The sequence below is a fragment of the Varanus komodoensis genome, unplaced genomic scaffold (genome assembly GCF_004798865.1).
Source record: "Varanus komodoensis strain SLA01 unplaced genomic scaffold, ASM479886v1 scaffold4, whole genome shotgun sequence".
Lineage (NCBI taxonomy): Eukaryota > Metazoa > Chordata > Lepidosauria > Squamata > Varanidae > Varanus > Varanus komodoensis.
Genome location: NW_025335941.1, coordinates 2415281 through 2435009, shown reverse-complemented (window position 1 = coordinate 2435009; position 19729 = coordinate 2415281). Strand labels below are relative to the sequence as shown.

The following is a 19729-nucleotide window of genomic DNA, read 5'->3' as shown; positions in this document are numbered from 1 at the left end:
ATCTTTTCCCACTGTAGGCCACTAAATTCCATGGCTTCATTCTCAAGAATCTGAGAAAGAAAAAAAGTTTATGGCAAGCTAGAGCAGCTCTTGCAAATCTTTTCCCACCCAAGGATAGGTCAGGAAAGCTCAGCAATAGCTGTTGCGGGGAGAGATGGGCAACACAGGTCACAGGAGAGTTGCTTGAATTAAGGGCCACACACAGTCCTTGGGCTGCTCACATGTGGATCAGCCAAATAGACAGCTTTTGATTTGGTTTAGGGAAACTAACAGAAAAGCAGCTTTAGTGTCAGCCCAGGGAGATGAAAAATATAATCCATTTCACAAACCATCATCCACAATCCAGTCATCATCTTGGCGTTCTCTGACAATCTTAGAGTATTGCTCTTCGTCAATTTCATCATAAACACTTGTGATTTCCGCAACCTGTAACAGGAGTGTAACAACTGTAACAGTACCTCTTTTTTAGACAGACCAGAGAATATACAGAACCATCATATTCAGCAATATCACTATTAGCTATTCAGGCCATTATACTCCAACATCAGAAGGCCCATTCACATTCAGTAAGTTTCTCTATACACACACACACTCAGAGAGGCCAAGAGTGTGCACACACAACACAGGGAACCACCTCCCCCAAGGATAGTCCTAAGCTGCTAAAAATATAAAGAACTAAAATCCAAATACTCTTTTTCTTTTAGTTACCTCATATTTGATTTTCTCACCAGCCTTTGCTTTTTTCAAGCGTTCCAGTGCTTCCTGTCTCCCTTTTTTAGACTTCTTCTCACGGCGTGAACGTGACGCTATAAGATTTGCTGAATCAGTTGCTTCTGAAATGTGCAATAGTTGTTAACAAATGTTAATAATGGACTGCAGAATTCTAAGCACACAAGAGGCCTAAGCAGAAAAATGAACACTATGCTATGATAATCTAATGTTATTAGCAATAAAAGATAAGGGTTTTAAACAAAGGTAAGAAACCTCTTTCACCACAAGAGTGAAATTCCAGACTGAAAAAGTTCAGAGTAGTGAACACAAAGGCAAAGCAACTGAAGAGCACTTGCCACTCAGAAAACCAGTCCAATCCGCCCCCCCCAAGTACCTAACACATCCATGTCTATATTCAAAGTATGAATAGCATTTTAAAATCAAGAAAAATACATCTACTTGGAGTCTACTTGCACTCAAGCATAATCAAATTATTCTGAAGTATGAAGAACACTATCAGCACCAAAACCCCCAAAACAATGCATGTCTCCTCAGAAGTAGTAAGAAATAGCAGCATTTTCAGAAATTCAAGCCTTCAATTCCTGTCCCTATACAAAAATTAGGTATTTACTCATTTAAATTGTAATATTTAGAATGTTAAAAATAGTGTTTCATTGTACTACAGATGGTTAGTTGGGGCCAAGCACCAAGTGTAGAAGTAGAAAAGTCAGATTTCCAATAGCTTCTAATGTCTGTGAGAACCAATGATCAGTGACAAAAAACTTTGAAGCCCCACAGAAAGTACCACTCCCTGACCAAAACAAAAACAAATCTCCAGAGAATCCAAGAAATGGATTCTCTGAAAATAGCCAAAATAATCAATGAAAGGCCAGAGGAAGCTAGAACACATAGGAAAATACACATATTCTAGGAGACAGACAAAAAGGGTAAAGAAAGAGTCAAAAGTGAGTGTGGGAAAGGGAGGATGCATGACCACCAAAGCAAGAGGTTCCCCAAACAAAGGTACAAATGTTATAACTCACTAATAGTTTTCCCTACATGCACCCTACAAAAATTAATGTCAATAATTTGTTCCTTTGTATCTTCCATTCATTATCTCACCAACAGGTAATAGTAATCAAAACTATTATTTGTAGCAAAGAATACAAGAAGCTGAATGGACTCTGCTACCCATTTTCCTTACAAAATAGTTTTAAAATAAATTCCACCACTGCAATCCAATACAGTAGTTTTACATGCTATGTAATCTATATGTACCGTAAATTAAAAAAGGGATAAAGAAAGTGCCTAAATACTGTTACTAGCCTGAAATCTAATGTAGAATTAGATGTGACACAAGGTATCCAGGCCTGGAGCTCTTGTGGTTGTTTAGTTAAAAAACACGTTAAGTAAACAACAATGAAGTGGATGTAGCAGAAAATTTCTGAACAGGAGTCCACAAAACATTTCCAATATCTAAAAACACAATGCTTTATAAAATAAAAACAGTCAAACTGGGCAGTTTACCTTCTCAATTTAACTTTTTTCAGATGCATATACATATGAAAGATATGTCTCATGAGTTTTGAGCATGCTAAATGCATGTGTTTTCCTTCATTTTCATTTCCCACAATTCAAACAGTGGGCTGTGTCCAAATATTATATGAACAGAATACTACCAATGTTTTCAGATACTTACTGAAAACTTCTGCTTGCACAAGATGCACTTACTCAGTTTGGAGCAATTCCACCCTCCACTGAAGCCCTTTGCACCACATCTACCAACAATATGTCATACAATAACAGCATGAGGAAGACAGCAAGCTCTTACTACCCTGTGCAGCCCCTGATAAAGGAGTATTCAGTAGACACAATCACTCTACCAAGGATAGAAAACCTGTGCTTCATCATCGCTCACTGGCTATGTTGATCAGGGTTGATCAGAGTTGCAATCTAACATCATATGGAAGGTCAACAACAACTGAACAGCCTCACATTCCCCACTTCTCCTTTCTAACAAGCTGTCATTTTTTCCACCTGTTCAGATTTTCAACTCCTGGCTCAAATCATTTGCTAGAAATACTTTCTATTCATACAAGTGATTATGACATGCACCTATTTCAGATTAAATAATCCCATCCTAGGTATTGTTAGCACTATCTTAGGTGCACTACCAATTTATTAATCTGACTAAATGATAGCTATCAATATATCTTTTGTTTACCCAGACATCATTTATCTGAAATCTAAACCCAGATCCATTTAGTTTTCCTAATTTTAAGAACAAAAATGCACAGGTGAAATTCTATGTATGTTTACTAAGGAATATCTCCTACTAAATCCAATTGGACTTTTAATATAGATGGTTATGGCTATATTGAAAAAACTGAAATTAGCATACATTGATGTGATTTTAATTACATTTTTTGTGAAGCTCTTAAACCAGATCAGTATTCATAAGAGGACAAATCTTGCTAATAATGGATTATGAAAGTTAGATTTCTAGAACACTGCTACTTAGAAATACAAGGAAAATGTTTGGTGATGAGTTTTCATATTAATCTCTGCCAGTCACAAAAACAATTATGCAAACATTCAAAAAGTGGAGGAGGGAAAAATTAATATTCAAGGTATGTATGTCGCCTAAGGAATGTCCCAAGTATTACTCCCACCTTAAAAAAATCAAACAGGATTTTTATTTGGAATAGTTAGGGTTTTATTTGTTACAGAGGAAAGAAACTCTGAAGCCTTGGAGAGAAGTGAACAGCAGCAGCTTTTTCTTATTACATACCCCCTTTCAAAAGACTACTCTGGGAATTATTGATTAGACTAGTTCTACCGGTCAGAGGCTTCAACAACTATCCTGACTGTATCCAGCCTCCCTACCAGCTGTGCCTTATAACAACAATGTTCCATGGGCTTCTGTCTTCAGTCACTGGGCATTTGGAGAGCATTTAACCTAACAAATAGTTTTCATTCAGATGCTGCAATTGCCCTGGGGCCAGTAATTGTGACTGAGTTCCTAATAGCCTTTAGCCTTCCTAATAATTCACAAGTCATGCTGATGAAAAGTGGAGTATTTACCCATACTCAAAGGAAAGCAAAGAAATCATAAGGAAGGAAAAAGCATTGAAAGCACCCTTGTTCCTGAAAGCAAGCAACACAGAGCCTAGGATGACTTGATTCCATACAAACATGTAAGGGTTGCACAACAAATCTAATACCAAACAGGAAATGTATGAAGAGTTTTAGAGCATGGCTTGATGTTGCAAATCACTTATTTGCATTATTTATTGCTAAGACTTACCGGGGAATAACACACACTAAAATCCATGGGACTTACTTCTGAGTACACATGGGTAGGATTGACACCATGAGTTTTTTTACGTCTCCGGAAGAAAATCCTATAATAGGAATTCTCTAAATGCATAATCCTATGCATGGCTGAGGAATGCTGGGAGTTGTAGGCTTTTTTTTCTGTCTAATATGGAAAGGATTGCATGCTAAATAACCATTGATCCCGACTCAGATTTGGGAAACGGGGGTTGCAAGACTATTTGTTAGATTCAGAACAGGCTTGCCTAGAAGTCACCATCCCTATTTATGACTGCTTAGTTCATGGCCCAATTTAACAGGCTTTCCAAAGAGCAACATCCCCGGCTACCGCCAGCCTCTCCACTACGAGCATCAGCGCCTGTCTGCCGACACCACGTTAAATGGGCTCATCTACCTCCTCGCTCCCTTGCTTTCCCGTGGCCGTCCGAGTCTGGCCGTTTCCTCCAACCGCCCCCTACATCCCATTGCCGCCGCCGTGCTCTGCGCTCGTTCTCTCACCTCCATGGCAAACATTTTCAGCCCCATCGCGCGGTCGCTCACTCCGATCCATGGCGCGGGGAGCTAAAGAGAAGGACGCCGCTTGCAAGCCTCCAAAACCGGCCCACTGCTTCACGCTCTCGCGCCAAAGCGCCTGAAAGTGGCGCGAGAAAAGAGACCCGAGTGCCCCGGACAGACAGGCAGCCAATCAGAGGCCGCGGAAACGATATCTGCTCTTCCTATTCCGCTTCAGGGTCGAAGAGGAAGAGTAATGAGTGGCTGAGTGGTTTCTGGGTGGGGAAAAGGGCGCGCGCGGTTGCGGTGGCAAACTGCACACCCTCTCTTTCTAGTTTCCTGCATTCTGAACATTAGAAAGAGAGAGGCGGGCGGGAAAGAATTGTGGAATGACGGAGGGGGCTGGAAGCGTGCGAGGCTCAAGTAACTGGGACGCCAACCATCAGGAATGTAATAATGTTATCTGTTACACGTAAATCGTTTGCAATAGTTACCGGTACACTATATATAAGAAGGAACGTCGCTAGTTAAAACTGTGGTAAGACTGGTCTTTAGTTTTAAAGTTTTAATTCTGTACCGTCATTATTAAATCTATCACGAACGTTTACAATTAAAAAAAAAGTTCATCAAAAAAGCACAAACTCCTCAGTGGCAGTACTTGATGCTAAAAATAATACTATACAGGGCGATCCTCTGCATCAGTTTTCCACAGCCTGGAACCTCCAAATATGTTGACTACAACTCCTAGCATCCTCAGCCAGCAGTTTCCTGGGGGTGCTGGGAATTGTAGTCCAGCATATCTGAAGACCACTCGATCGAGAAAGATTGCTGTAAATAAACTTGCACCCTCCACAACATATCTTTCTGCCATTCCAGTTTGCTCTTTCCCATTCACCGTTTTTTATCTCTTGCCCCAATGCTGAAAGCAAGCAAATAGACTTGTACATGTGTTACCATCCATTCCTACATATTTATGAACCTAGCATTATTGCTGTTCTTTGAATGATTCAGAATCTTTATTTATAATGTCAATCTTAAAATGTACATTTGGAATTTCAAACCCCTTCACCACATTAAGGTGTATATCCCAGAGGGGGGAGTGCATAGGATTCTTCCCATACTTGTTATGTGTAATATAATATTAGAAATGTTAAGCAGACATATTATTCTGCTCTTGGCAGTGCACATGACTGTTTTGTCAGCCAATCTGCACCAGAATTTTAGCTAATGATACAATTGTTTCTTCAAACTGAAACTGTAGCCATAGTTCCAGTGCAACTTAAACAATGGCCTTTTGATTCTGGTCCCAAACTTAGGACAAAAGTAAGCTCTAAGTTTGACAGTCAGTGTGGTGTAGTGGTTAAGAGTGAAGGATTGGGACTCACGAGATCTGGGTTCTAGTCCTCACATGAAGCCATGGAGCTCACTGGATGCCTTTGAGCCAGTCAGAAATTCTCAGCCCAACCCGCTTCACAGGACTGTTGTTGTGAAGATAATATTGAAAGCGTCCTTGAGTTCCTTGAAAGGAAAAAAAAAAAGTGAGCCATAAAATAAATAAATCTTACTGCTCCTTAATTTCAAATAAGCTTGCATAGTCTCACTGATTTACAATTCCAGAAAAATATCAGTTGATTACTTCCCTCATATTGTACTCAGCATATAAATTTGCATAGGCAGGAAGACAATAGCCAGCAAACTTTGGGCAACCTATTGTAAATATTCTTATCACTAACAGATTATGCTGTCATGATCTTTAAACTTTGTTGAGACAGTCATACAGAACAGCTTGGCACAACCTTTGTCCAGGACTCAGAGCTACTTAAGATTTGTTCAGTTTGTAAGAGGAAACTGCAGACAGTACCGTGAAAGAGAAGCACACTATCAAGAATGGTAGGCCATCTAAAACGAAAGACAGAAAATGGAACAACAGCTGTTCATTCCTTTAAATGTCAGCGAAAGGTAAGTGATTCTTTATTTGCTAAATATAGCTTAATCCTATATGTCATTATAGAATCAATGGTTACCGTTATACAAGATTCTACTGATTTATTTAAATGTTTATTTTGTTTATTTACTTTAAACTTTTATATTCTGCCTCCTACCGAGGTCTTGGGATGGTCTTACAAAAAGTAGAATAGAGCACAGCATCCAAATAATTCCTTATACAATAAAAGCCCCATAATTAAAATCATAGCCAAGTCTTAAAATAATGGGAAAATGAAAAGGACTTAGCCTGGCACCAAAAAAGAATAAAGTGTCAGCACCAGATGAACCTCTCTAGGGAGCATACTTCATAACCGGGGCATTACCGCAGAGAAGGCCCTTCTCCAGGTAGTCCTAATCTCCTTCAATGGGGGCTCCCGAAGAAGGGCCTCTGTCCCAGATCTTAAGAGGTGGGTAGGCACATAGGGAAGGAGATACTGCTTCAGTTATCCAGGTGCTAATCCATTTAGGACTTTATAGGTCATCACCAGCACCTTAAATTTATAAGCCATAACCCTAAATTCTTTCAAAAAGCCAGGACTCTGAAGAAAACCAAACAGATTTCTTTATTCTACCCCATCCTGAGGATACTCAAAGCCATTGCTTCCTTTGTGCTCTTTGCCTAAACTTTGCCTAAACTTCCTAAACTTTTGAGATGACACAAATGCTTTGTTGCATGGTTCCAAGATCTTCCTGGGTTCTCCAGGCAAGCCACTCATTCCCTGGGCAGAACTCTCTTCTTCAGTTATGCAACTGAAGAAAGCTCTTGTGAGCCTGACAAATGAAGCATTATTTGCTTCCTCATATGAGATCAATTCCTAATAATTCAGTTACAGAAGAAGATACACAGGTCATGGATTCTAAACACTTCAGGTGCTAGTAGCTAGCACAGCCTTTCCCAAAAGTTGGACTGCATCTCTTACAGTCCCCTGGAAATTATGGGACATGCAATCCAACACATCTAGAGGGTGCTAGGTTGAAGAAAGAAGAGCTAGCATAATACCATCAAAATCTTTTTGCTCATGGCTACTGTCAGTACCTGCCATATTAGGCAAGGTAATAGATGGATGCCCAACGAAACTAAAAGGTTTATAATGGCTGCACTTCTTAGGGTGCAAGGCTATGCATGTTCAGACAGGAATATAATTGTGCAACATTGCCTGGGAAATGCTAGTAGTTGTAGGACTTTTCTGTCTGAACATGCATAGCATTGTGGCCTTTATAACATAGTTCCCACATATTGCTGTTGGGTTTATGCGTGTTGTTTCATCCCTAAAGTATGTAGAGTTCATGGCAGAGGTGATAGCTGAACTAGGTATTTCCTGATATACAACTCAGTCTTTTCAACTGTATCTGTGCATAGCAGTTTATTGCTGACACATGGAAAATGTCACATTTCTGGCATCTGGTATATAATAAATCCATACTACCAGACTAGTTGCCATCATTTTTTTCCTAAAGATTTTTATTAAAATGTTTAAACTAAAAACATCAATCATCAAATACATTGGATGTACTGGGTCAGCCCCTTATAACATATCTTTTCAACATTCTATAATCAAATTCAAATCAGTTTATAAAAATTTAAAAACATCTTTAAATCTAAGTCAAGTCCCGTTTCTCCAGCCAATCATAAAAAAGATCCCAAGTTTGATAGAAGCCATCATTTATGAGACAGTTGGTGATGAAATGTCAGCCTTATCTTTGGTCTTGTTCTTAAATAATTCATACAGTCCTTCTAATGGACATTAAAGGAACTTTAAAGCAACATCTTTTTTTCTCCAATTTCAGCTATTTATCCTTCAAAGGTGATGTATTACTGCTCTTGCTGTTCTGCCCAAATTCGGCATTATCCTGTGTTATGTTTCCTCCTATGCCTAGTATTTATAATTGTTCTCTTTTATTCTCAATGTATCTGATGACATTGGATCAAGGCAGGATGCCATGCAGTGATTAGTTGGTCCTAGGAAAATGTCCTGTCCAGTTGATACTGGCTCTTTCTCCATTTGGAAGAAATGTCCCTGCAACTTTATTCTCTGCTATTTCCTTAGATTGCACCCCAAAGGACCATTCAGTAGCCAAGTAGCCAAGTTCAGACAATCTACCAGGCCTCACGAACCACAGTTTATGAACATAGGAACAAGCATCAGAGCCAATCTTCCTTCCTCTTCCTTCCTCATATGTTCTAGCTTTGGTGCACCAACCTTGGCTTATATTAAGCCAGAGTTCCTCATTAAATCTGATCCAGGAATGCCAGTTAACAAATTAGAATAATAAGCCAAGAACAGAGAGGAGGGGTAAAGGAAGATCAATTCAATACTGACTTCCAGTTTCATACATTACAGATTATGAAGCCAAAGAAGGTCATCCAAACATTTCCTCCACATAAATAAAAGACTTTTTATAGCCAGATGCTCTTAGTTCATGTTTGATGTTCTGTTTTCTTTCGATGTTCCCATTTCTGGATGTTTAACAGAAGTAAAGATGTTTAGTTGCCTGAAGTGAGTCCAGTTACTTATATCCAATAAATACGAAATTTCAGTCCATTTTCAGGCTGATTTTGGCACTGAAACTGCCTTGGATGCCCTGTGGGATGACCTTTGCCAGGAGAAGGACAGGGGGAGTGCATTCTTACTAATTCTTCTAGACTTCTCAGCAGCTTTCGATACCATTGACCATGGTATCCTACTGGATAGGTTGGCCGAGTTGGAGGGTGGAGGCACTGCTTTGCAGTGGTTCTGCTCCTACTTGGTCAGCCAGTCCCAGAAGGTAGTGCCAGGGGACTGTGGCTCTGCACAATGGCAATTATGCCATGGAGTTCTGCAGGGTTCCAATTTATCCCCCACAGTGTTCAATATCTACATGAAACTGCTGGGAGAGTTTGGGCAATGATATACTTATAACACCAAGTTCTACCTCTCTTTTTCATCTAATCCAAGTGAAGAAGTGAACGTGATGAACCAGTGCCTGGATGGCATGATATTCTAGATAAGGGCCAATAAACTGAGACTTACTCCAGATACGAGGAGGTTCTGTTGGTTCAGCTGTCTGAATGAGTGATATTTGCCCTGTCCTGGGTGTGGGGTTGCACTCCCTCTGGGAGACAGGGTGCATAGATTGGGAGTGCTCCTTGACCTAGCATTATCCCTGGAATTCCAGGTGTCTGCTGTGGCAAGGAGCACTTTCCATCAGCCTCAGCTGATCTATCAAATACGTCATTACCTGAATGAGCAGAGTCTAGCAACAGTAATCCACGTTCTGGTAACCTCCTGATTAGATTATTTTATGAGGCTATCCTCTACATGGGACTATCCTTGAAGATGGTCCACATTCTTCACTTCCTACAGAATAGAGATTGCTCACTCGGACTGGCAGACATGATCATACAACATCAGTCCTATATCACCTCCATTGGTTACCAACTGAAGTTGGGGCACAATTTAAGGTGTTACCTTGACATATAAAGCCTTAAATGGTTTATCTGAAGGAATGTCTACTTCCATATACACCTGCCCCAACTTTAAGATATTCCACTGAGGTCCCTCTTTGGGAGCCCTTCTTAAAGGAACAGTGGCTACCTGGGGAAGGGTCTTTTTTGTGGTATTGCCCTGGCTCTGGAATTTGCTTCCCAGATAGATGCATCTGGCCCTTACACTTTATTCTTTTCAGTGTCAAGCCAAAACCGTTTTTATTTTCCCAGTACTTTAATGGTTGAAGGGTTTTAAAATTGGAACTTTATATTGTATTTTAACATGCTGTTACTGTTTTATGAGCTGTCTTGAGAGGCATCTCAGGTAAAGATGGGGTATAAATGTTTTAAATAATGTGTCCCCTTCCTCCCTCACCTCTCCATGTGCATCTCTCCTAAAGCTGCACACTCAGTGGAAGAGGATGACCATCCCAGACAGAAGGAATTGTATTTATTGTTGAGCTGGAATGAGGTGATGAAATTGTCTACATGTAACCTGAACAAACATATCCATGTAGTGCCAATAATACTAGGAAATAAAGGACCTGCCTTACTAGCACAGAACAGACAACCGCATCACAGTAAGCTCTATTCTACAGACTGCATCAGAGGTGCTTAGTGTGTAGTCCAAGTTACTTCAGGTAAAAAATGGCAAAGCAGGACAAGGGCATAACCAGCAAGGCAGGAGTTGTCCAAATATTTCAGTGCACACTGCAAAAGTGCTGACTAGAGTGCTGTCCCACACAGAAAACTCTTGTCCCAGCACAGCACAGAGGCCTTATGAAAGCAAGCTGTTGTTATTGTGTTCTCCTCTTGAGAACCACCCTGAGTTTTAGGGGCATTGACTGACTCTGTGACCTTTTATTCCTCTAGTTTGTGGAGGAGGGCATCTTTTAACAGTTCTGCTAAGTTACACCCTCTGGGGGGACAAGTGGTATCTTCTTCCCATACATGTCTCTTATCAAGACTGAAAAGTGATTCGGGTTGGAGAATATGATATGAGCCAGATTTTTAAACCTGGAATAGTTTTGGAATAGGCCACTTAAAGAAAAGCTTAAGCAGCAAAATGACACTGAAACTGACACTGGCATACTTCAGGCTGATCTTGAGAAGGTAAGACTGACTGGAGAAGATAATAATGCTAAGGAAAGTTGAAGACATAAGAAGAGGGAAACTAGCTATGAGATGCAGCAGTTCCACAAGCCTTGCGTTTACAAGAGCTGAGCAGGGCTGTCAAAGACTGGATACTTTGGAGATCATTTATTCATAGGATCATCATAAGTTGGAGATGACTTGATGACAAATAACAATAAAGGTATATAATCTTAAATAATTATAAATTAATAATATATTAGTTGACTACATATATGGTGCAGTTTGGGATGAAAATGCATTTTCCCAACAATAAAACATTGCTATCCTAAGTACTTGGATCGCAAGGCGATCTCACCGGTCAGTCCTAGAGGAGATCAACCCTGACTGCTCTTTAGAAGGACAGATACCGAAGATGAAACTCAAATACTTTGGCCACCTAATGAGAAGGAAGGACTCCCTGGAGAAGAGCCTAACTCTGGGAACAATAGATGGCAAAAGGAGAAGGGGACGGCAGAGGATGAGGTGGCTAGATGGAGTCACTGAAGCAGTTGGTGTGAGCTTGGATGGACTCCTGGGGATCGCGGAGGGCAGGGGAGGCCTGGAGAAATGTTGTCCATGGGGTCGCAATGGGTCAGACACAACTTCGTGACTAACAACAAAATCTTAAGTACTAGGCCAAGTTGATTTCAAAGTGGCAAAAGGAAAGGTGAGAGAATTTAGGTTGGTGGGGAATCCCCTTAAAAGTGTAATGCACATTTGGTCTGATTCTCTGCATGTTTACTCAGAAGTGAAACTGAAATCAATAAGAATTACTCTCACATAGTTTGCCTTAAATTGCGGGGGAGGAGGGAGGAAGGAAGGGCAGGTCTTTTACATTTTCCATTGGCTGAATCTTGGAATATTCCATTTTTCCAGTGCATTAAAAAAATATATTACTCAAATTCTACACTGAGATTTCATATATTCCTCATTACTCTAAATGCTTTCTCTTACTTCCTCTTCTCTGACTTTCCCCACCTTCCCCTTTGCAAAAATGCATCTTTTTCTCAGTTGCCTTTTCTTTGTCTGAAGTGACATTTAAATAATACTGCTTATCTCTAAAGATTGGCCATGAGTCATTATTTGCCTACAGCTGGTTTTAGGCTCTATTTACAAGGAAGGTTTGGTTGTTGCTGTTGTTGGTTTTTTGGTGGGGGGAGGTAAATTAAGCTGCTACAGTTAAACTCAGCTGTATTAACAAGTTTGTATTGACCCATCTCAGTTGTTTGTTGCTTCAGATTCAGTTTTAAATATCTTGTGGAATTTCCTGATTTTTTTTTGTATTTTATTTATCCTGTATTATTTGATGTTTATATTTTATACTGTATATAGTATTTTTTGAATGGTTGTACTTTGCCCAAAGAACTTGGGCTACTGTAGGGTATAGAAATAAAATAAACAAAGTGACAGTGACAATAGGGAGCAATCCTGTTTCATTTGGATAGAAGCAAGTCCTGTTACTCCCTGCATTCTACTTTGCCCTAAGGATTCTTCAAGTGGTCTGCTTTCCTCAGTAGCAGGAGCTCCAAAGAGGAAAAAATGGATTTTTCAAGAAAGAGAAGGAGACACATTATCATCACTGCATTTATACGATACTAACTTGAAAGATGGGCACTACAGTTCATGCTGATCCAGCTAGTACATTTGCACAAGCAATAATCAACATAGGCATCCCATATGGATTGTGGGTGTAATCATGATGATTCAGTAGGGGTAATACTTGACAGCCTGTCTAGAAGTACTGTAAAAAGCCTCAGTGCTTTCCTATTGCAAAAGTTTAATTTGATAGATCTCACTTGCGTTACACCATATAATCAACCAACCAACCAACCAACACTATTTATTTAAGATTATCAGCTCTGTAAATCATGAGTTGTATTCAAACTGTATCCTTTCATCAGTAGAATGGACATCTCTGGATAATCCTTCCCCTTCACCCCCCACCCCATTGTCTGCTATGGAGAATTCAGCAGGCTCAGAAGGATGTGAGGAGGATGCAAGGAGAAAGGGGAGAAGGGAACCTCCTATTACATAAGTAGAAGTGATATTTATTTATTGATTTATCTATCGATTTTTATCCTGCCTTTTTCCTACAAAGGGCTCAAGGCAGCTTACATCATTCCCTTCCTCCATCTTATCCCCACAACAACAACCCTGTGAGGTAGGTTGGGCTGAGAGTCTGTGACTGGCCCAAAGCCACCCAGTTGGCTCCATGGCTGACCGGGGACTAGAACTCAGGTCGTCTGAGTCCCAGTCCCACACTCTTAACCACTATACCACACTGGCTCTCTGATATAAAATGGACACAAAGGTTAATATAAGCCAGTCTGTAGGACTATCCAGATATCAGGCATGTGGCGTGCCACTGAATTTCACAATGCTAAATCATGCACTTTTTACCCAGAGGTGTTTGTGTGAATCAAGAAATATGGTATACAACTAGCTTCCAAAGTGTCAAAACTTTAACTATATTTTATTGATTTGTGAAATTTGTTAAAAAGCCTCCCATTAGCATCATGCTTTTTGGGCAGCCATTACAATAAAATTACCAAAAGGTAATTAAAATTATACAATTAAAATGCAAAAGATAAAATAAAGTGGAATGACAAATAAAATTGTAATTTTGTTAAAATGATAAAACTCTGAAACAAAAGCAAAAACAATCATACATGCTAAGCACTATGTTTTACTCACATGCATTCCTGTCTAGTATCAACATTATCCAGAGTGCATCACCTGTGCAACTCTACTGTTGTAAGGAGCTGCACCTTTTCAGCACGAAACTCCTTTAGTAACTACTCTGCCTATTTGCTACCAGGCCAGGTAGAAGGTTTTGGTGCTCATGTATAAATCTTAAACCTTGCTACCAGGATTCCTGTCCTAGTCGCTGAGGTAATAGGTGGCATGGAAGTTCTGTATGGACCTATGACCTAGTTGGGGTCTGCCCTTTAGTGTAGAGGCATTGTTTGTTTGGAGCTCCTGGCCTCTGGAGGTCAGGCAGGCACCAACATTGTCACCTTCAGTGTCTGCTGAAAACACTTTTATTTCTGGAACTGGATGGGACTGGACTGGATGCCTTGCCAAGTACTTCAAACCCTAGTTGGTTCATTGTTGTTTGCTGACCAATTGCACCCCTGTTGGCTTCTAGCCTATGGTGGTTTGTTTAGGTATCCAGGCTGCTTTGGTTGTTGCTTTATTGTCTGATCCCTCATTCCTGCCTACTTCCTGTAACCCTGCTTGCTTGCTTGCTTACTTGTGCTGGAGAATAGTAACTGCATCCAACAAATATTTGAGTGGCATTACTAGACTAGTATGCCACAGAGACTTTTGAATTTGCTTGGGACTCTAATGTATGTGAATTTGCTATGGTTCCCTTAATAAGACTAGCTAAGGCTCATGGTTTTGGACTGGTTCTTGCCAGTGTACCCCTAAAACTCACAATGCTAAACACTCAGGGTATTGTGAGAATGAGTAAAAAAAAAAAAACCAACAACACGGTACTTAGCTAGCTACTAAAGTGTTGGTAATGTTGGGGTATAAGCAGAGAAATGGCCTTTACTGAGTCAGGCCATTGGTTCACCTAGTTCATTATTGCCTACACTGACTGGCAGCAAGTAAAGTGTGTGTGGCCCTTCTACATGTAAAGTATGTGTTCCTCCACTGAGTTAAGGCATTCAAGTGATTTCATGTAATACTTTTATATAATTGCATGAGTGCTACTAATAAGAGGAGCTGTCCTTTCAGCACCACAACACAGCTGGCATTGTATGTGTGCATGCATGCCATTTAAAGGAAAAGGGCCTTTTCCACAGTAGTGCCCCCATCATGGAACTCTCTTCCATCAGAGGTCCAGTTGGTGCCATCTCTTTATTCTTTTAGGCACTATCTTTTTTTGTCTTTTTTTCACCATTATTTTGGTGGGTGAGCCCTTGGTCTATGGTTTTAATGGTTTTATGTTGCTAATTGCTGCTGCCTGAACCAGATTTTACCTTTTGTACTTTATTTTTGCTTAAATTTACTTTATTTTTATTAAAATTATTTTAAATAGTCTTATTAATCATTTAACTTTATGTCTATTTTATTATTTACCTTGTAAAAACCTCGATGTGTAAAGAGTAACTGAATAATTTAGTTATTCTTAGGGGCAGTGGTTATTGTACTAAATCCTACATTTTAAATATGAAGACCAGGTATTTTTGCACACAGAAGTACAAGTACGTATGAGTCATGTGTATACATATTTTGTTCACAAGAACTGAAGATGACCGTGCAGTTAAGAGGAGGATGAAAACACACACACACACAGCCTTTCATAAAAAATGAAATAAGAGTTAAAGAGTCATTTAGTCTTTAAAGGGCTAAGCATTGATTTCTCTGTGTATATAACAGGATCAGAAAAGAGAATGCAGCATAAAACTATTTCACAATCATGAATGTTGATATTGTGAAGCTTTGTCCAATGCTTAAGCACATTTTGTTTGTGTCGAAAACTACACCGCACCAAATAAAGGAGAAACCATTCAGATGGCATTCATAACAACCCGCCTCCCAGTATATATCGCATAACTCAGTTAAAGTGGTACTATGATGACAGTAACCAACCAGAAGGCATCATGCAAATCAGAATACTGTATCCTGTACCAACTGCTCTGTTGCTAGCTGGTTGTTATAGTGATAAACTGAGGCCTTGCCTCTTGGCTTCTCCTTGAAAGAAAAACCTCTAATTTCTCCAGGGAAGGAAAGGAAGAGAAGGGGGGAGGCGGGGGACAGAATTACATGAGAAAGGAAAACATTATCTGGCTGAGAAAAGAATAGCAGAGAGGGCATCACGGAGAGAAGCATTCACTGGCCATGCCAGTGCTTGCAACTAATGCTGAGTCAGAAACAGGTATCCCAAAATCCTTTTCTAATGAGCTTCCTTCAGAAACCATGGAGGAGATAGAGCACACATGCCCTCAGCCTCGATTGGTAAGTAAAGACAAAGGAAACATTTATTTGCTATCCTGAAGCTCTTTGCCTTATTAGGATATAATGGAACCAATGCTTTACAGGCTGAATCGAAATGAAAGAACAGCCTAATCCATGTTACGTTTTTGTTTATTCTAAGAATGTGTATTACAAAGCATTAATTATGCCTACTGCATTAAGGTAGACAATGAGATCATAGTATTTTTCTGTGACCAGTCTCCTTCAACAAAAGCATGTCAGGCTATGCAAAAATGGCACTTTAGCCTTTGTTAGATTCATATTTTCAGCAGAACTCTTTATTTATTCCTTGCCTGCTCTTTGCCTTTCTGCTGACTTTAAAAAATGAAATGGCTGAGAAACAGAATTTCACAATTATCATTATCATCAAAACATGTCTGTTACAGTAGCATTTCAAAGACTGTCACAGACCCCACTTTTTCCCCCTCTAGGGATTCCAGTAACACTGTGTCTTTAACAGGCATATTACTTTCAAGCAGTTGAGTCATATGAATTGGGGATTTGCATCAGGGAAAAACTGCATTTCTTCAATAATTAATCTATAGTGCATGCAAAGACTCCAGCTCCATATAGAATAAAGAATCCTTTCCTCACTGCATGGCTCTTGTCTTGAATTTGACCGGCTTCTATGTTGACTGTTTCCATTGTTATGATTTTGCATATGCATTTTTTATCAGTCGGAGACTTTGCTTAGCTATTTTTTTTAAAGGGACAGGGGAATAATAGCTCACTTTGGTGATGCTCTGAAGTTGTTGTTCCATAAGTTATTCAGCTACCCTAAAAACTACTGGGTAGTTTTGCATGGCAATAGATGAATATACTTGCAGATTATGATTCAAAAGGGAATTGTAAAGAGATGGCCTCTAGTTTATGTGAATGGGACATAGAATTGACTTCTGAAAGTAAAAATGTATTAAGAAGTTTACATACTTGGAAGTAAAGTATACCTATTTCAGTGGGATTTAGTTATGAATAAATATGGTTAGAATTGAGAAGGGGATCAGTGATTCAGTGATGGAAAAGAGTGTCTAATTCTACCCTAAGAATCTTAACCATTCCTAAGTGACAGTGTACAGTAACTTGAGTGAAGAACATGTGGCCCTTCAGATGTTGCAGCCAATGTTGACAGGAGTCCAACAACATCTGGAGGGCTATACATTCCCCATCCCTTCTGTAAAACAAGAAGCATCTTGAGAGCTGAGTGCTTTACCATGATATTTCCTTTTTCTGTATCCTATTATTAATCTCTCCCATCACTATGTCCTAAGGTTGCTGCATCTGGAGAAAGTTAAACTCAGAAAGGCAGCCAATTTGCCAAGTTAGCACTGTACCACTACGAATATTTAACACTGGAATGAAATATTCACATGGTTTTGGCCAGTGTTTTCTGAAAATTAATTCTAATTATTAAATTAAAGCTTCAATTTTAAAAGGTATTCAGGACCTATAAATATTGATGGACGGCACTTGGACTAACTTTTTAATAGAGTTACATTTCCACTTATTCAGTTTTTTGTTCTTATTATACTATTTGTTTGGCTTTTGTGTTCAAATCTCAGACAGAACAAAGTATTTTGTAATATTACAATTACACTATCTGACAAGTAGAATGAATGAAAGGAAATAATAGGCATAATACTTTAATATAAATGTTAGCTATTGTGATAGCCTACTTCTGGAAATGTTTGTGGCTGCTAAAACTATACGAATATTACAAGAACTTGTCATGAGTCCATGTGGAAACAGCAAGATATTATTCTCATGTTGACTGGAGTTTACCAGAAGAAGAATCTTAGGTGTACTGACTCCATTTCTATGAAATTCCAGCCTCTGGAGCTCACACAAGCACCAATATTGTGATGTTTTTGGTGCCTATGGAAAACATCTTGGTTCCAAGATTTTTTTTTTTTTTTTTTGGCCAACCATGGTTTTAATGTTAACTTAAAAAAAAAAAAGTATTGTTTTTGTTCTATCTGATTTAGTGTTTTTACTGTTCACCACTCCAGGATCTACCTAGATATGAAGCAGTATACAGATACTGAACATAATAAAGAAAGGTCTGACTTAGATTTTCACAAGCATTTAAAATTAATTACAGGAGAAAAACTTTACACAAAGTTTTATGGAACTCATACTTCTAAAGTGAGGTTATGGTTGGACTATATACTTATTTCCTATGTATTATCTCATTCCTTCATCCCTGCATTCTTGCATGACATAAATGTGCAGATAATGACCTGGAGGGGGAGTTAGAGGAAATATGGTTAACCAGGTCAAGCTTCAGGAAGGAACAGTGATTGAAGTGGCAGAGAACAAACTATCACTCTAATGCAGGAAATAACACGCCATCACAGCTTTTATGTGGGAGCTGGTTTCAAGTCACCATATTATTATTGCCCACGGTTATATTTAAAATCTTGGAACATGGGTAAAACAGAGAAGAAATCAACAAGAGTTTCTTAGATCCAAGTAACCTTATAAAAGGATCAGAAAATTATGCTTTGGGGTTTTTTTTTCCTGATTTACAAGATCAAATGGCCTATCAGAGTTGTAGTAGATAAAACAGATGACTTAAAAAACAGAGGATGATGACCAAATATACATATTGTAGATTCACCAAGGGGGAAAAAAGTAAGAAATCAATTATGTTCATAGAGACAGTTAAAACTTTACATCCCTCTCTCATTTGCAGGTGCTAAAATTGAAACAAGTGTTAGATGCATATCATATGGAAACTGTACTATTAGAAAATACCTACTATGTTGATACCTTTGTGAAGATCAAACTAAATTCCGATAATAGAGTAAAGATGTCCTAACTGTGCAGTGCTGTATCCATCTGCCTTCTGAGTTTGAAAGTTGGTGAACTTTGCGTGCTATTTACTAAGCCCAGCTGAGATGTTTACATTGCAGTCATGTGCATAGCTACACAGAACTGAGTCTCATACATGAATTATTCCTAGGTAAAAGGTATAAGATGCAGCTTTTGTTAGCCAGCAACATTCTGTACCCAGTGGACCAGTATAAAAACTATCCAGGCATACAGGATGTGGGCACATGCCATGAATGCCCCAATACTTGATTTTCACAGTTATTGTTCCTCCTCAAACGAGCTTATGCTAAGTTGCTGACCCATGTTATATGGGGAGAGGGGTGTGTACAGTCACAATCCTGTAAGCATTTGAGCCATCCATATTACTTAGATAATTATTATTCTATGTGTAAATTTTTGCTAGGACAAAAGGATCCTTAAACTCACTCAATTAGATCCTTAAGTCCACTCAATAGATCCACAAGACCCTGCTCCATGATGATGATGTTGTTGTTGTTGTTGTTAATTTTGTTATTCTTATGATGGTTGTTGATTAACAAATATACCATCAAAATAATAATTGATTTAAGGAAGAAAATGAGGGGAACTCCAGAAGAAGATCTAGAAAGAGAGGGGCAATAAATGGAAAGAGAAGAAGAAAGTAGAAGAGCTGCCTCATATTTCCATTAGACTGTAGTAATATATTGTACAGCAAAGAATTTTCTTCTCAGTTTGTGCAACCTTTCTTTATAACACAGCCCACCAAACACTTAAATTCAATTTGACCCCAATCCAGCTGACTGAAAT

The 19729-nt window shown here is 39.1% G+C and overlaps 2 protein-coding genes across 5 annotated transcripts in view; one reads left to right on the top strand and one right to left on the bottom strand.

Annotated features, from left to right (window-relative positions):
* Positions 1 to 4703, bottom strand: part of POLA1 (DNA polymerase alpha 1, catalytic subunit) — a 217588-nt gene extending 212885 nt beyond the window's left edge. For all 3 annotated transcript variants that reach the window (XM_044441804.1, XM_044441805.1, XM_044441806.1), the window contains exons 1-3: positions 4546 to 4703; positions 709 to 833; positions 330 to 426 (exon numbers count right to left, since the gene is read on the bottom strand). In XM_044441804.1, coding sequence (XP_044297739.1) covers positions 330 to 426; positions 709 to 833; positions 4546 to 4597 — 274 coding nt within the window. In that variant the 5' untranslated portion in view covers positions 4598 to 4703. The remainder of the gene's footprint in view (positions 1 to 329; positions 427 to 708; positions 834 to 4545) is intronic.
* A 1717-nt stretch (positions 4704 to 6420) lies between these two features.
* Positions 6421 to 19729, top strand: part of PCYT1B (phosphate cytidylyltransferase 1B, choline) — a 31320-nt gene continuing 18011 nt past the window's right edge. The window contains exon 1 of one of the 2 annotated variants that reach the window (XM_044442620.1): positions 6421 to 6498. In XM_044442620.1, the coding sequence (XP_044298555.1) occupies positions 6427 to 6498 (72 nt within the window). In that variant the 5' untranslated portion in view covers positions 6421 to 6426. Of the gene's footprint in view, positions 6499 to 15923; positions 16094 to 19729 lie in introns of those variants that run through there. The other variant, XM_044442621.1, reaches the window with a different exon arrangement.